The sequence below is a fragment of the Carettochelys insculpta genome, chromosome 27, assembly GCF_033958435.1.
Source record: "Carettochelys insculpta isolate YL-2023 chromosome 27, ASM3395843v1, whole genome shotgun sequence".
Lineage (NCBI taxonomy): Eukaryota > Metazoa > Chordata > Testudines > Carettochelyidae > Carettochelys > Carettochelys insculpta.
Genome location: NC_134163.1, coordinates 15,370,860 through 15,388,614, shown reverse-complemented (window position 1 = coordinate 15,388,614; position 17,755 = coordinate 15,370,860). Strand labels below are relative to the sequence as shown.

General features: G+C 49.1%; 1 protein-coding gene across 1 annotated transcript in view; it reads right to left on the bottom strand.

The window, feature by feature from the left end:
- COMP (cartilage oligomeric matrix protein) overlaps positions 1–17,755 on the bottom strand; it is a 51,146-nt gene that overhangs the window by 9,364 nt on the left and 24,027 nt on the right. The window contains exons 2-8 of the mRNA XM_074978308.1: positions 8,794–9,045; positions 6,512–6,597; positions 3,852–3,903; positions 1,717–1,883; positions 498–635; positions 316–393; positions 34–192 (exon numbers count right to left, since the gene is read on the bottom strand). Of these exons, the coding sequence (XP_074834409.1) occupies positions 34–192; positions 316–393; positions 498–635; positions 1,717–1,883; positions 3,852–3,903; positions 6,512–6,597; positions 8,794–8,875 (762 nt within the window). The 5' untranslated portion in view covers positions 8,876–9,045. The remainder of the gene's footprint in view (positions 1–33; positions 193–315; positions 394–497; positions 636–1,716; positions 1,884–3,851; positions 3,904–6,511; positions 6,598–8,793; positions 9,046–17,755) is intronic.

Genomic DNA, 17,755 nt, shown 5'->3' with positions numbered 1-17,755 from the left:
TGCTGTCTGAGCAAAGGGCAGTTTGGTTCTCACCACGCACGAGATAGTCCCGTCACGTTCAATGATGCAGCGAGCTTTCTCATGGCACGGACTGAGCTCCCCGTTGGGACAGCGTCTCTCCATCTGGCTTCTACACCCCACTATCTGGTCCCCAACAAAGCCCAGCTTACAGGAGCCACACTTGTAGGATCCCTGCCAGAGCAGCAACGAGAAGACATGCGGGTGAAGGAAAAGCTGTGCTGGAACACTCCGTCCCAGGTGAAAGGAGACATTAAAAGGGGTCTAGAGAGCCAGGGCCAGGCCCACGCTCATTACCCGTGTGTTTATGCAGATGGAGTTGGGGACACAAGCCCTGGCGCTGTCTGTCTCACATTCATTGATGTCATTGCAAACCTGTCCGGGAACGAGAGAGTGGGGGTGTGAATCACACGAGGCTAGCAGGCTGCCACCTCCCTTCTAGTGACTTCTGGGGATTGGGGTGGGGGGGTGCGGTGTACCTGCTTGTTGGCTCTGGCAAAGGCTAGCCCAGCTCCTTTGGGTGCAGGCCCAGTGTAGCCGTGGGGACAGGGGTCACAGTGAAAGCCAGGGACAGTGTTAACACAGCTGACGCTCGGGAAGCAGGGATTTGTGCTGCACTGTAGGCAAGAAGCAGAGTTCCTTTGAACGACCAGTGGTGTTCCAAACTAGCTATTCCCTGCTGGGATGTGGCAAGAAGGAAAGGCCCCAAATGCAAGCAAGAGTAAAGGGGGAGATTTGAATGTCTGTGCCCTTTAAAAGGGCAGCTCCTCAGTCTGCTCTCCCCAGTGGGATGGGACACACCTCTCAGGTGCCCCCAGCTTCCCTGGCAGCGGACTAACATATGCTTCATGACTACTCCAGGTCCTGCAACCTCTCCAGGTCCAAAGAACCTATCGTTCATCACCCTGGTTTTCAGGGGTCAGGGTTAATTTGCAGCTCTGTGATGGAATTGTCCATCTCAGGAAGAGAGCATTAGCATTCAACAGCAAATCCACCCTCAAAGGTTACATTCTCCTATCTTACGAATTGCTTAATCTTTTCCTACTGTTATTTTAATTTAAATTCCCATGCTGTATGTCCACAGTGTCGTTAAACCAGGAAACCGCTGACAGCCAGCAAACCTCTGTCTCTGAACCCAATTGTATTGTGCAAAGGAAATAAAACCTGTCATTAGTAAGTGGCCACCCAAAGAATCAGGAAAAGAAATCATTTGTCTAGAAGAAGCTGAACTGCAGCTGCAGAGGCGGATGGGAAGCAGACAGGGATCCCACTGTGCAGGTCTCACTGTGTGGTGCTCATGGAATCCAACCTGGTCTGCAGTGCAGGTTTACCTCTGGTAGAGGTAGAGGGTCAGAAAAGGGACCCCTTGGCTCACCTGTGTGCCCTGAACATCACAGGACAGACAGCTTCACCCAAGCCCATGCCTCCTGTGTGAGCCACTGAATTACTTTTAGAAAGAGACACCTAGCCTTTAAAGACTCTTTGGATGGCACTAGAAGAAAGAAGCTAAGTCCTGAGACCTGGGTTCCACACCAGGTGAGTTAAAGGGGCCAGTGGTTTGTTCCATTAGGCAGGGCAGTTTAACTGTGTGACCTCCCATAACAACAAGGCTCACAACAGAAACTCCTACTCTGCACCAGAGAAGCGTTAGCTGACGTTCTTGTGATGGCTAATCATTCATTGCAGGTGGTCTCTGACCTCATTAATATCTGTGCAGTGGGTCCCGTTGCCTGTGAAGCCCAGTGGGCAGGGTCCACAGTGGAAGCCCGAGCTAGTCTCTGTGCAGGTAACGCCGGGGAAACACGGGTTTGGCGAACAGCTGGAAGTCAGTGCTGTGCTGCTGGGTGGCTCCCATGGCTGCATGGCTACAGAACAGAAAACATGTTTGGTGCTGGCTGAAGCAGCTCTGCTCCTACCGTATGGTGCTTCGATGGAGCCTTCTACCTGAGGAGCCCATGGTGCTTTACAAGGAAGAGCTGCACATCACCCTGAGAGGTAAAACAGTCATGTTCCTATGCTGCAGATGGGGAAATCGAGGCACAGAGATGTGACTTGTCTGAGCCCTCTCAGGTTCATTGGCAGAGTGTGAAATACACCCTGAAATTTTGATTCCCCATCTGGTACGTTGATCATGTCCATAAGTATCTCTGAAGACTGCTTATCTAATATCCACAGCCTTTACCCACCATCCCCAGCATGCCAGAAGGTCTACAACTGGCCCCAGAAGCGGGTGCGAGTAGGACTCCTGCATGGGACTCTAGATTGGCTTCTATTACAGAAGCTCCAAGGTTGTCCCTTGGAAGGACAGCTGCCCATTCTGCTTCGAAGGTAAGGGTCACAGCTGCAGTGGTGCTATAAAATACTTTCTTTGAAAGCTGTGTCAGCCCAAAGGATAGCCTGAGGAATGCCGAGTAATCCATCCTTCTCCTTGTAAACCAGAATAAGAAGTGGTGAAGACAGAGATCGAGTGAGAGGAAGACAGTTCAAGACAGTTTTACGAGCAACTTATTAAAACAACTGCTGTTGATGAATGTGATTCTGTAGTGCGGGCCCCAGGGGCTCTGGCTAATCTCTTTTCCGGCAGCAATGTGGGAACAGTTACTGCTCTGTTTCTTAGCTGCTCTGGTGACTGACAGAGCATGTTCCTGAACTCTGCACGCCCTAAAGCCACATACGCTGGAAGCAAATCTCAGTCCGGAAAGTCAGTCAGTGGGGAGCAGATGGCAACTGATGTGCAGGATGTTGATTGTCTCCTTGCTTGGCTAAGGGCAGTTGTGGCTTGGAAGAAATGGCCTGGAGTCATGTTCCATGTCAGTCAAACCTAGCAGGGGGGTGGGGTTGTTACGTGATGTGAGTCTACGCACCTGAGGGACACAACGATTTCCCTTACTGGTGCAGTATAGCGCCTCGCAGGATTGCTGTGAAATGGACCTTATAGCCAGGGAAGGGTGCACAAAGCTGGTGGTCAGATGCAGCCGTTGACCAAGAGGACACCACTGAGGCAGGGCGCCTCCTCATGCAGCTTTGCATGGGCTTACCTTAAGGAATGATTTTCAAACCACGGCCCTAGGCATGCTGGACACTCTGCGTTCAGGCTAGGACTAGTGGGTTAGCTCAGACCTGTTCCTAATCTAAAACACAATTGTCCACACAGCATTTTATACTGGTTTAAGTAATCTAGGATGTGTGCATCCCGGCAAGCCCTGTGTCTTGGAAGGACAGAGATTCTTGAAGGGGCCTGGTTCCCAGCCTCCACACCAGCTAATTGTTTCCCCTGTGATTTGCTAAGGGAATGACATCGAGTGTTGCCTGTAGGCTGAGTGCTTGGGTGGCTGCCCAGGAGCGATTAAGGTGCTACCCAGCTGACTAGCAGAGCACCCACAGCCGGCAGCCTGGCTTTAGTGGTGGGGCACATCTGCACATGCCTCAATGTGAATAACAAATATACTACGCACTTAGCGGGAACACGGGAGAGATCTTGGAACAAGAATAAACCCAAGCCTAGGGCTAGGAGGCAGAACAACCCCCATTTGAAACCCAGGTCTGCTATGGAGTCCCTGGGGCCAAGTTTCTACCCTGTTCTCTTTACCCAGCTGTGAAAGACAGAGAAGGCTCCCAGCTGCCTCCCTGGCCTGGCTGATGAAGACTAGTGCAGGGTCACAGAGTGTGCTGAAGAGGGGCCGTACCCCAGCTGAGGAGTAGCCTCAGTCGCACCTAGTGAAGGGGACAAATCAGCCCCCCGCTGGGTTGTGGGAGGTGGTGACAGTTCATTGCTTAGATGTAGAAGGCAGGGGGTGAACATTTGGGCATGAGCCATTTAAACAGCCACTCACCGCAGGCATCACACTCCATGACTGTGTTCTTCAGGAATACGATCTCCTTAATCTAGAATGAAAACAGGCCACCAATTAGCCTGGCAGGTCTCACTCCTCTCCCTCTCCCCTGTGGTGGAGGATTTTCAGTCCAAGGGAAGCGAATGCCTTTGGTTCTATGTTGTTTAGAGGAGGCGTGTCTTACACCAACACCTGAGTCATGGGGCATTATGGAGCCTTAGCCTGTTTTAAATCCAGCTCTCTCCCACAGCTGGCCAACCGGCTGGCCTGGCTGTGGAGCTGAGTTTACCCTGTGCCTGGGCAGAGGAGCCAAACGCCAGAGGTAGAGACCCATTTCATTTTTCTAGGGGGTTTTAATCCTCCTGCAAGTTGCTGGGCTGTCAGCAGAGGAAACATTCCCTGCAGAAGTCCTTCCCCGCTGAGCTGGAGAGGCTGTGCCCCAGAGGAGAGAGCCTGGGTCAGTTAGTGGGTTGAGACAGGTGGGAAATGGAGGGAGGTCGGAGACTCACAGTAATCAAAGGGGTCAGACAGCCACAGCAGTTCTGAGACCTCCGCTCAGTCTTGACCAGCCCCTCCAAAAGGCACTTACTCCCCAGAGCCCCCAACTCCCTTAGCATCTTGCTGGGGTTTCTGCAATGTGGGAGGATGAAAGCCAAGCAGCTGGAGAGCTGAGCACCAACCTAAGCAGCACCTTGAAATCGGGGAGGGGCAAGGGCAAATCAGGAGGGTTGTTTTTTAAAAAAAAAAACAAAAAAAAAAAACCACATTGACTCCTCCTTCATTTAACTGCTACTGGTGGGAGTGGCACTGGTGGAGTAAAGGGTATTGGCCTGGCTCAGGCACCACTATGTACGTCAGCGTCGAGGTGACCTGGCTCTCCTAAAGCTCCAGCCCAGCTAGGGCACTTGGTTACAGCCTGAGGAAGTGGATAGCAAGGGCAGGAGCAGCCCCAGGCTTCAGGGTGGCTGTAGAGACTCCAGCTACGTCCCAGTCAAAACACATTTTGTCTGTGTTCTATCTCCACTAGGAAAGTGCATTAGCAAAGGTGTTTGGAGGCAAGACTTTGCACCCAGCACAGCCATCTGTAGCAATGGCAATAGCCGAGCCTGACTACCTGGGAGCTTAGGGCTGGGGCATTATCTGGAGAACTTCATAGCATAGGTTGTGTCTGGCTCCCATCTCTGTGGTTCCATAACATGGTAGGGAGCAGCCTTTCCTGAGGGCAGGGGGAGGGATGTCAGACTGCAAAGCCACTTTCTCCAGTCTCTCCAGCACCCCCCGATCTTGTGTCCTCATCATGGATTTGTGCCCACAAGGAAGTATCTCTTCCTATCTCAACCCCAGCGCCTATGTACAGGGGCAGGCAGCTCTTCCTCTAGCCAATGTTCCCCAGGGCCACAGTAATCTTATCATGTGCTAAAAATAATTTAATTTAAGCCATGAGTAGCACCAAACCGAAGTGCTCCACCCAGCGAGGGCACTGGGGTCAGGAGGGGAGTGCTGCTACGCAGTGCCAGCTCTAACTCAGGAAGGTTTCCTTTGCACTGACAGGCTGCCTGGCTTAGCCTGCTGCTGCTCTCATTACTGATAGTGAAATGCTGAGTTGTGGGAAATAAGGCAATTGAAAAACTATGTACTTGTTAAAGAAATGGGCAGCCCACCTGTGTAAGTGTCCACCTTCACCCTCCAGGGATGTGCATGAGTCCTTTATTCAAGAGTCTTTTGAGGCAGCCAGATGCTATTTAAAAATGATTCCATGGCAAAAAGGGGGGAAAAGTAGAGGCAGGGCGAGAATAAATAAAAAAGGCTGTATGGAGAAGCAGTGCTCAGTGAAAAGGGATGTTGGAAAGCACTGTCCCAGGCTATCCAGAGCCACGTCTGACCTGATTCCTAGCAAACACTGGATGTTTATGCAACAGCCTGACATGTGAGTGTAACTCAATGCAACAGATGGTTTTTCAGATTTGAGGCTGGCTAGTTTGCACTGGCACAGGGCCCTGGCTGCCATTCCAATGATCTGGCAGGCAGAGGCTGCCGCCTTCCGAGGATACAGTCGCAAGGGGTGAATGGAACCTTTCTATGGCGTTAAAAAGAGCTGACCAAAGTGCCGCCCCCTCAGTTAAACCAGGGCAAGATCTAAATTCACCTCAGGTCCCAAACTCCCTTGGATGCTGGTGGAGCCCACGAGGTGTTATTAACGCAACAGAAGGAAATGGAGACAGTGAATACAAGCCTTGTTTAGCTCCCATGTGGACCCTTCTGGGTGGTTGAAGGGGCTCTTCTATCTTCCAGCCTGGCCTCTGTTGACTTCATGAGCCAACAAAACTAAGGAAAAAATGACTTTTACTGGCCCTGCCACATTACTCCAGTGATCAATGTCCAGTCTGCTTGTCTAGTCTTGTAAAATAATTCTTCCTTTGGGTTTGGGTTTGGGTTTCTATGGAGGATGGCCCAAGCCATAGAAATGGCATGGAAATTTGGATCCATGTTACCCCAGAATTCAGGGAGGCTCTGAGGTAGGGGTGAGGGACAAGTGGGACTTCTCCCGTTCCATGGGATGAGTTCCCATTTTAATCCCTGTATTTGACAGGACAGGTGCAAGGCAGCTGCCTTGCTGGTACCTCTGGCACTGGGGGAGAGGCAACCATGTTCTCACATACCTGCTGCTTCAGCAAATCTCTGACTTCCTTCAGTGCCAGGTTTGTTTCTCTCATCTCCGCAAGCATCTGGTGCTGCACATCAGCTCCTGCCAAAAACAGGAGCATCAGCAGCAGAACGTGCTCACCTATGCAGTTACTTACTGATTCTTAATTGTTAGGCCTCTGCAAAGAATTACAACCCTGGAGCAGAGCAGAGGCTAGCAGGCAGCTGTTAAGGGGTATGGGCAGCAGCACATTTACAGTCCAGGGCTATGGAAGATACCACAAGGGGCAGCCCTAAGGCAAAGAGCTGCTGCACAAGGGTTGGGGAACACAGCCAAGTGTGCCTAAGGTACAGGCAGCTCTTCGCCCACTGACCTAAGATGGCCACTGTAGTAGTTTTGCCTGCCCACTGCTGGGACAGCAGCAGCAAGTCCCCTACTATTCAGTTGTCTTGCTGTGGTTTTGGGGCTGTGCAAGGGGTCTGCCCACCGACACAGAGCGCGAGCTGCCACTGCAGCTCAAGGGCACTTGAATAGAGGTGTGCAAAGCAAACCCTAAAACCAGCCTCCACAAGAGGAAACCCAGAAGCTCACCAGCTCCGCAGGGATGGGCTACTTCCTATCGTTCACCCATGCTTTTAACTCCCCTCCCCAGCTTCTAGCGTTGCTGGTGAAGAGGGCAGAAGTGGCAGGGCTGGCACCACCTTCCACAATCAGACAGGTCCCTACACACCAGGCCACCCTGGCTGGAGCTGCTGGTACAGCATTGGCCATTCTCTGAATTCCGACTTGGCTGCTTGATGGTCCTGCCCAGGGTAAGCTCATTTGAATCCCTGCTGTTCTGAGAAGGAACAAGAACGTGACACAGACAGCAGGCTTCTGTCTAGTGCCTAACCCTGGATACAGCTTGGCTGGAGGTATGGGGAAAGATGCACCATTTGTAACATAGCACAGTTGTCTTGACTTGGCTCTGTAGGAGGTGCCATTGCTGCACACACTGCATGGGATTGTGCCCAAAGACCATTTGGAGATTGCAGCTAATAGAGCATGACAGCCTGCACTGGCTACCAGGCAGCTTTTCAATGAAATCCATGGGATTTGTTGAAGGCATGAGTGGGTTCCGCCTTGTCTGCCATATGGACTGCCTCTGTCCATAGCAGGAGTAAGCAACAGGACACCTTATGCAAATCAGACATCTTGCCATTAGCTCCTGGGTTTCCAGCAAGGGGTCCCTAGCTTGTGAATTCAGCTCCCCTCAGCTCAGCCTGAAGTGCTAGGCCCAGCTCTACAAAGGCATTTAGGCTTCTCACCTCCATTGCTGAGCTCCAAAAAATCAGCTGTTCTCCAGTGGGAACAGCATGTTTTAAAGTGTTGCAGTACAAGCCACACAATAGATGGCACAGGAATTATGGATCAGCTGTGCTGCTCTCCTAACCCCACACGGGCTAGTATCACTCATAAAAATGATCATACTGGGTCAGACCAAAGGGCCATCTAGCTGCTGTTCCCTGTTTACCAAGGGCAGGGAGTGGAAGGTAAATCAGATGTTTTCTGGCTTTATAAGACTATTCTGTGTGAGTTCTGGCAGAAGGGTCAGGTCAGTTTCTATTTTGTCTGACGAGGTTTGTCACTCCCTCATTGCTGGATGCTATTTTAAAATTGACATAAAAGATTGCATATTACGGGAACTAAAGACGCGCAGAGAGAACCAGGTGCCCAGCTGTGATTCCCACAGAGAATCAGAGCATTTGCAGACATGCCCTGCACGTTGCAGTCCATATTCCCGAACTTCCTCACTCTTTTTATAAACATGTTTTGCCCTTTGGAAATTGCTCTTTTAGATATCACTTTGCTTGATGCAGGAGTCATAGATGCTGCGTGAATTGAGCAAAAAATCCCCAACTTGCTGCTTAAAACAACAAGGGGGGCGGCACACAGAAGTCCCTGGTAGCTGCCCCAGCACATCCTGCTTCAAAGAGGGCTGTTATGTCGTCATGTCCAAAATAAAGATGATTTACCAGGGACATGTTATTTGACTTGCAAAATAACAAAATTTGGTCAGTTCCAGCTGCCAAAGGAAAGGAATAATTTTCAAAATATCGCTAAACAGAGGAAAAAATATCATGTAGGATTGGAAAATTTAAACCTGTTGGCTGGAGGTTTTGTATGAAGCTACAACTGATAATCCAATTCAGGTCTCACTAGCCTTCGTTGACATGTCATCTGCTTTCTCACTTCTCTGCTGCCTACAGTGTCTGCAGTGAAGGGCTGAGCACAGAGAGGTAATTAAAACCCACTTACCTCCTCCTGCACTTGCAATCTGACTTGTTGCAAAAGGACAACAGAGATTTAGGAGAAAAGTGAAGGCTAGAGTTGAAATCATGCTTGAATCCCAGAGAGATGAGGCTGTGTAGGCTTCTCTTGCAAAGGATTTGTTGACCTGCAGGTTTGCCTCTGCTCCTTGTTAGTGTCCGTGGGTTGCTATTTATGAAGTTGCATTCCTTCCTCTGAAGTTCTCATTCTCTGTTGCTGGACGAGTGGGGGACGTCATTTCTGGCTCCCAGTCCACAGAGAAAGGTTACAAAAGTAAACAACATGAAAAAATCATCAGGAGAGCAATGTACAAAGTTTTTTTAAAAAACCATCTTGCACCACAAAAAGGTCAGAAAATTCCAGAGTTAACTGGATTCTCTTCTGGATCAATGACTTTTTTGTTTTGATGGGGTGAAGAAGTGGAATTTATAGTCCTGGCTCTAAGGGCATTTTCCTTCTAGCCTCACTCACAAAAACACATCTTACAGCAAATGGGGGTTTAACTAGAGTTGCATCCACGGTTCTTGGCCTCCCAAAGACATTTGGGCTCAGCTGCAGTATTACTGCATTCACTTCCAACCCACAGAGGACAAAACCATCACATGTGTCTCCCATGCAGTTGCTTTCCATGGGGATACAGGCTCAGCACAGACTACTGGGGCTGAGGTGCAATGGAATATTTAGGGGTCTGCCATGACCAAAGGTGTTACCGATGCTGCATACCAGACAGAAGGGAAAGCATCCATTTTGCACAAACCACCAACACAAGTGGTGTGCTAGCTGCCCTGCTTGTTAGGTGTCTCCGACAGAGGCCAGCCCTTCAACAGGTCATGGAGACTTACAGTCCTCCCCTCAGCCAAGTGGGCCTCCTTCAGGGAAGGAAGCATGTTGGTGGGGGTGTGGGACAGAGAGCTCTGGTAGTGCTCCTTTGCTGGTCTGTCTGCATGGATAATTGATTCTCAGTCCAACACCTTCCACCAGCACCAATTTATCACACAGCAAACAAGGAAAAAATCTACTTCCAAGATAGCGTTGGGATAAGCCTACACATACAGCGACTGGGGCAAGAGCCTCTTGGTGCCATCAGAAGAGTAAGTTCTAGATACAACTGTGGCCCATCCAGGAAGATTACCAGGAGTGATGAAACCCAACCAGCACTCCTCCTTGCTGCGTGCACTTTGGCAGTTGGAGTGTGAGCTCTGACTTGCTGCACCTGTGCCCTTGGAGGCTTCTCAGCTGGGCTATACTCACAGAGGTGCCACAGACAGCAGAGCCCTGGAGCACGACAACTTGGACTCCAACACTGGCAGCGCAGCAGGACCTTCCAATGTTCAGCTGGTGCTTTTGGTTAAGGTCCAAGGCCCAAACACCACTGTAGCCTGCATGCTACAGAGCAGGAGGTGAGGGGATAGGGCCGGCCCACACTGGCAAAAGTGCAGGGGAGCGTTCAGCAAAGGTGGCAGCCCAACCGTGGTTCATTTTATGTTCCGTGAATGGTGAAACGAAGTTTTTACTTTCCTGAGCCAGCCTAGAGTTGTATTAAAAAAGCAGTAATTTACAGCTGTTAAGCAGCCTTTCTGAGACTCTTACCTAGTCTGAAACACAGGTGAGCCAATCGGGGCTGGCTGCAGGTGGGTCAGGAGCCCCTAGGAGTGTTAACTGTGCCAGTTTTATTTGCTGTAAATAAAAGGAATTCAGCTTAACTTGAAAACAGCTGTTGCTTCCCACCCCTCTTGGAATTTTCATCATTTTTTCTGTACCTTCGTGGCAAACCAAAGCACAACTGCTACGATTGTCTGATCTTCACTAGCAGCCATACTGCCTGTTCCAGGGACCACTCCCGTGGAGCGGGGGTGGAACCAGCCCTGCTTTTTTAAATTTTTAAAGCCAAAAAAATGTCAGGGAGCTAAATTCTGTCAAAAGTGCTAGACTCCGAGCCCTAAAGTCTAAGTCTTCTGTCCCAAGAACACATATAGCTTGGGCAGCATCCATTCAGGCTTTGTGCTCGTTGTTCCCCAAATAACTTCCCTGTCCCCTGACATTGCAAAGGCCCTTTGCTATGAGGAAAGAAGGTTCTTCAGTCTCAGGAGCTCATTCAAGCTCTGGGTTTTCTGCTTGATAGTCAGCAAGAACTCATAGTGCCACTCCTGCTGGTGGAAGAGTTTGTTGGAAGCATGGTCCTTCAGCAGAAGCCGGACTGCTCATTTTTGCCTGGCCTAGTTTTGACTCTCCAAAGAGCTGTTTGGTTCAAGGCTGAAAAAACAGAAAAGTCCAGGGAAAGAGAGAGAGATGTGGCTCAAATGCAACGGGAAGCACGCATAAGGGTCCCTTGTGAGCTCCTCCCAGGAAGAATTCACATGGGAGGATTTGCTTAATGTGGAACAAGAGCTGTATGTATATGGACCACAGATCAGCCAATCAAAACCCCAGCAGTACAAAAACAAAAAACTGGAACCGTTTTATCCAAAGCAAATAAAAGGTGCCTGTGCAGTAAGAGCATTTTCTCACATACAAGTGAAGTGTTGCTCAATGATATCGGAGCAACATCATACTCCTAGCCAAGAAGTGAAACGAGCAAACCAAGGTGCATGCTGCCCTTCAAAAACCAAATAAGGTGTAGTACAGGAAATTAGAGCAGGTGGTGAGATCAATCCAGCTGTCCTGGGAATTGTTCCCTCTGACTTAATAAGGGTTTTATTTTCTTGCATGGACACTTCCGCATTACTAACATTTCAGAAACCAAAAAGTCTCTGACCTGCCTCATGTCTTTGCTCCAAACCAGATGTTTGTCAGACCATGATGAATGGACATGTGACATGATACAGTCCCTAACCAGAAAGGGAGCAGCCCCCAGAGCCACGCAAACTCTTTTTTTGTGGGGAGGGGGGGTTGAACTTCAGCAACAATCCTGACTCCTCTGCTTCAGGCTGAGCATTTATAGTTCAAATGGCTCTCTTGCCGTGGCCTCACCTGTGCTTCCTGGAGCCTGCTGATCATGTTGGTGTGTAAAAGCCTCGTGATTTTAAAATGCAACTTAGTGACTTAATAAATGTGTCTCAACAGGATATTAGATGTTAGTTCACTTCCTGCACTGTTAGTGTGGGGCCTGAAAACAAACCTACAGACAACGCTGTGCAGGAGGACAACCAAATACAGTTCTGGGGTGGAAGGCACCTGCAGCTAGGCTTACTGGACACTAGGACCAAGACATTGCCCCAGTCACAGAAGATGAAATCATGGAAGAACTAACACTAATCAAGGCTATTGCCTAGGACCCTGGCCAGCTCATAAAATAGATAGACCATCTTGCCCCCACTAGCAGAGCCTACTCCCACTTCCTTCATTCCCTCCAGTCCCATAGGACACAATAGTCCAGCACTAATGAAGCCATCAGTGGATCCTGGAAACTTCATTGATTTGCCCAGTGCAGAACCTTCCATTTCTCAGAGAGATAATATAGAAGATAGCAGAAGGCGCCCACCAATCTGTTCCTTCTGAAACAGCAAGAGAGGCTGGTGTGTCAGGCTGGGCAGTGCCAGGAAAGCATTCTCACTGCCCACTAATTCCCTGCTGGTATCTGTGTTGGAGGATCCAGGTATTGGGGTGGGAAAGAAAGGGCCGGCTCCATCGCCTATGCAGTTCTCAGGCTCTGTGCCAGCACTGAGTGCTAAGCTGGCTCTGTGAGTGACTTGGATGTCCTTCTGCAAGGAGCGCAACTGAGCGCCTCTCACTGCACTGCTGTGTTTGATGGGTACTTTAGCAACAGGCTCTTTCCCCATGCTTCATTCATTTTGAGAACATCAGAGGTGGCAGCTTTCAGTGCCCCAGACCCCTGGCCCAGATTGGAACTGAAAACCCACAGGCAGGGAAACCTCTAACACATCCCATCATCCATCCCTGGTAGGCCTCATTCCTAGGGCATAGAGGTGTATGCCAAACTACAGAACACAGCCAAAAGCCTTCCTAACTACGCACCCCCCGCTCCCTTTTTAAATATATACAATCTAGACGATGCACTTGGCATTCTTGAGTCCTGAACTCAAATTGGTTGGTTTGTTTTTTTTTAATTTCCCCATTTAAACCATTGTTCTGGAGTGGGCCTGGGAATGAGGGGTTCAGTGAGCAGGCTGCACAGGGGAGAGAAGATAACCCCAGCAGCTTGGGGCCATTGCAGCATAGCCAGGGGAAGAACACATGTCCCCCAGCTGGGGAACAGACAGACTGTCTGAAATATAGTAGATAGCCATGTTCCTGTTCTCTGCCCCTGCCCCCTACTGGTCCAACGGGGTTAGAGCTGTCCCAGTCCCTATTTCTGGCTCCTTGCTGCTCTCCCATGGTCATTCTGCACTATAATTGTCCCGCTACCAAAACCCTTCTGTTTCCATTTTATGAGAAACAATCAGCTTCCAGGTGCATCCCGTTGTCCTGGCACAACCAAATCCTGACCTTGCTTTAAGTTATGATACATGGACGCTGTGTACCAAATGCGTTGGTCCTTGCTTTTACAATTTAGGTGTACTTGAACAAGGGACTCATAGACAGACATCCAAAGTTTCTAAATATGTAGTAGATTATACAGATTATTCCTGCAGGAGCCAGACAATGGGTCTCACTCCAAAGCAGCAATGCTGGGACAAGCTCCTTGGAGTGTGTTTTCTTAGGTACCATGTTTGAAATCTGGGCCTGATCCGCCTCTCACTACCACCACCATAAATTTCAAGTTATTTCAACGAAGTCCTTGGAGATACTACAGTGTAAGAGGAACACTAGGTTCTTGGCCCATACAAATCAATATGAATGCACTAAGCTGTATGCTCCTCTTGGAAAGCAAGAAAGCTCACTGATGCGGTGTTAATCTGTCCATTGCACTTCAGGGCTACGTCTACACGTGCAGCCAACATCAAAATAGTCTATTTCGATGAATAACGTCTACACGTCCTCCAGGGCCGGCAACGTCGATGTTCAACTTCGACGTTGCTCAGCCCAACATCGAAATAGGCGCAGCGAGGGAACGTCTACACGTCAAAGTAGCACACATCGAAATAGGGATGCCAGGCACAGCTGCAGACAGGGTCACAGGGCGGACTCAACAGCCAGCCGCTCCCTTAAAGGGCCCCTCCCAGACACAGTTGCACTAAACAACACAAGATACACAGAGCTGACAACTGGTTGCAGACCCTGTGCCTGCAGCATAGATCCCCAGCTGCCGCAGAAGCAGCCAGAAGCCCTGGGCTAAGGGCTGCTGCCCACGGTGACCATAGAGCCCCACAGGGGCTGGAGAGAGAGCATCTCTCAACCCCCCAGCTGATGGCCGCCATGGAGGACCCAGCAATTTCGACGTTGCGGGACGCGGATCGTCTACACGGTCCCTACTATTCCTATCTCCTCATGAGGTTAGCGACTTCGACGTCTCGCCGCCTAACGTCGAAGTTAACTTCGAAATAGCGCCCGACGCGTGTAGACGCAGCTCAGGTGTGTAAATCAGTACAGTGCAGAATGATAATATATGTAAGGCTTTCGAAAACTCAGTGCAAAGCCTATTACATACAGACTAAAAACCTTGTTACTTTTCTAGCTAGCTCTCTTTGTAACATGGGGACAGAGACATCTGACTGGTTTAGCATTTCCTTTGGAAGTTACAGGTCATTTTTCTTCCAGAAGACCTTCTGGTTGTCATTTCCACTCTTTCATAGCAGACGTATACACATGCAGAGGAAAATAGTGATGGTTTCTACACATCTGTCTGGAATTTAGCAAGCACACAGTGTCCCTACAGGGTGAGATCATTCCTGCTTGTATTTTGCTTGGACTCATCCTACGCCTCCCTTTATTTGGGCGAGAGAATTAGAAATCTCCACAGCCAACATTCTAACAGCTTAAATACATATTAGCAGAACAGAATGTGTTCAGGCAGAGGATAAGGCTACCATTTTTCCTTACAAAGGCCATATTAGAAGTCTCTGATATACCTTATGTGATGGAGTGGGGGGGGTGCATGTGTGAGTCAGGCTGGATGTCCGAGGCAAGCAGCAGCTCCCAGTGGCTAAGGATGACCCTGGGGCTACAACTGGCAGATAACACCTCTGCCTGAACAAAGAGCAGGGAGGAGCTGAGCTGGGTTTTGAATCCGGGGCGGCAGTTAGAGGCGAGGAAAAGGGAGAGCTGGAAGGCAGCCAGCCTGAGGAGGGGGAAAGCTACACCCCAGAGGGACACCCCTCGGGGTCTTCCCCCCAGGACAGGTTGGAAGGACTGTCTCTGGCTGCTATGCTGTTGCTTCTGTGAGAAACTGGACATCTGTTGCCTAATAAACCTGCTGTTGTGCCTGCTGAGTGAGAGTCTCTCCTGCCAGCGGGCGGGGTGCAGTGCAGGGGGACCCCTGAACCCCATCACACCTTAAACTTGTTTTGATGTATGGCAAATGATCTCCCAGATTTCCAGGGTCTTATTTTTAACATTGCTGAGACAAAAATGAACAGTAGCTGATGTTTATGTAGGCCCTAATATAACAGTATTTTGTTCCCTGTACATTAGCAGCATTTGTCTCCAGAGCTGTGGTGTCATCCCCAATAAGGCTAGCGCCCAGACAAGGAACTAAAAACAAAACACAAAAAAAGTTCATGTTGATTTCAAGTTCAGTTAGAAATACAGAGGATGGAAAATATTCCATGAAGGACAAATTTAGGAGGAAAAAAATAAGTGCTTTTCAAGCTGGTAAATGTGGCCTTAGATTCTAAACAAATAAGGGTGAAATAGCAGAATAGTATTTTTACAAAGTACTTGACAATGTCCTTACAAACTGAAGATCCTATTCAGGTCAAGCCTAGGCACTCGTAAAATGGGGAAAATACCCCTAGTTGTATGGTACTTAAAGTTGCAGATGAAAGAAGGCTAATTAAGTGCCACATCTTGCTTCCCATCTTGGGCTGCACTGGCTTGCATTTGATGACAACATACAGGGCTCTTCATTCCATCCTTAATTATTATGATGCGTGTTTGGCTCCATTTGTATATATTGTACGTATAAAAGCTCCACAACCATAAATACCCTTGTTGACGTTTCCATAACATTTTTTGTTTTTTTTAAATACAGGGATTAGTTGTTAGCCCATCGCCCAACCCTTACTAAAGGGAGCATTGATTTTCACCCTTGAAACTGTCTTAACAATTTAGAAGGATTAACTATACACCATCACACAGTTATGGTGCATAAGTAACGATGGCATGCCAGCTGCATTCAGCTGAAAAAGGACGATGAAATAGATGTGTAACTATGAAACTGATATAAAGTGAGATTTCTCCCATGAGCTGAGGGAGAACACCCATAAATAAAACAGCACATTCAAATCCTTTGTCCTCTTCAACTCTGAGCCTCCAGCCAAACGTAAGAATCAAAATTAGCATGGCTCGACTGGGAATTATTCAGTGTTGCCTAGTGGAGGAGATGTTGTGTAACAAATGCATGCTTGCTAAGTTGTCTGTGGAGCAGGTGATATTTATAATCCATCAAATGCAAAGTGAGACAGCAAGGTACTGTACAGACAAAGGTCCTAATTTATTTTGTAAAGGGAGTTCTGTGCTGAAAAAAGGTTCAGGAGATGGACTCTGCTGTTTATGCACAGCATTAGAGCAGTGCAAGCTGTACATGCTTTTCTTTGTGACTCAGCCCTGCTCTGGACAGGCCACTATAAGGGTATTATAGCAGGTTTCAGTCCCTCTGGTGCATGTATGTTGTGGTGCCTCTGCAAGGGAGCCAACAGAGAGAAAATCACTGGTGTGGTGTTTACTAGGCAACAGACTACAAATTCATTTCACATCATCAAGACCACCAGACAATAAATTCCTACCACTTCTGTCCTCCAGGGCCAAACTCACACCAGCAATCTAGAGAGGAAAGAAGGTCCACGTTGCACGACTCATCTCGGGAAGCTAAGAAGAGCTGGGGACCTCTGCATTTGAGGGGATCCCTAGCTGCCTTAGATGCTCACAGTGCCCTGATCATCAAAGCATCTGAGAATCTCACAAGATCCCCATGAGGCAGGGGCAGGCTACAGTCTGTCTTTTACAGATGGGGAAACTGAGGCAAAGAGGCATGACTTGACCAAGGTCACACAAGTCTGTAGCCAACGAGGGAAAAGAACCTGAAGCCTCCCCAGGCCTAAGCAACTGCTGGAACCAGCAAGCCATCTTTCCTCTCCTTATGCATGGTTCCCAGAGGTGATGAATATTAAAGTTACCACACTCAACCCTAACACAAGCAATGGACAATTGGTCACCTGTTCCCACCCACCAGCTGCATCTGTCCCAGCAGAGTATAATCACTTGCAAAGAGGGGCTCTGGCTGCGTCACTGAGAGGGGACTAACAGGAGAAAGAACAGATTTCATGGCAGACAGGGAATGATCTATATGACTCTTTGGGAGAAAGAGAAAAAAAATGCTGGGGAAGGAGTGTGGGGTCCTTCAGTAACTGTTATCTTCAGCTACACAAACCAGCCGCAGCCAGTCACGGCCCCAGCCAGAATCCATCTGCATCAGACCACCACCAAGCCTGAGCCCTGGCTCAGCAGGGCATCTGGCTCAGGCTAAATGGTACCAGCCAATGGCCGTGGGTCCAAATCGCTGTTGAAGGTGTGAATTCTAACTCCGCCAGTGCAGGAGGAACATCTGTCAGTTGCCCCAGAGTTAGCCTGTGGCTTGCAGCAGAACAGCCTGCAGAAGAAGCGAAAAAGCCCCAGTGTGTCCTCTCTGCTGAGTCACTGCACCCTGGGCTTTGCTCTGCCAAGGCAAAGAGCTGACAAACTGAAAGGGAAAGAAAGACTAATCCCTATTTTACATTGGCTCAGCCATGGGCTCAAGAACCATCTTCTTCATTGCTTGACTCCTCAGGATGACTGCCAGGAATGCCTACCACTCACCGTCCTGGGCTTTGGAAGCTCTGCCACCACATGACAT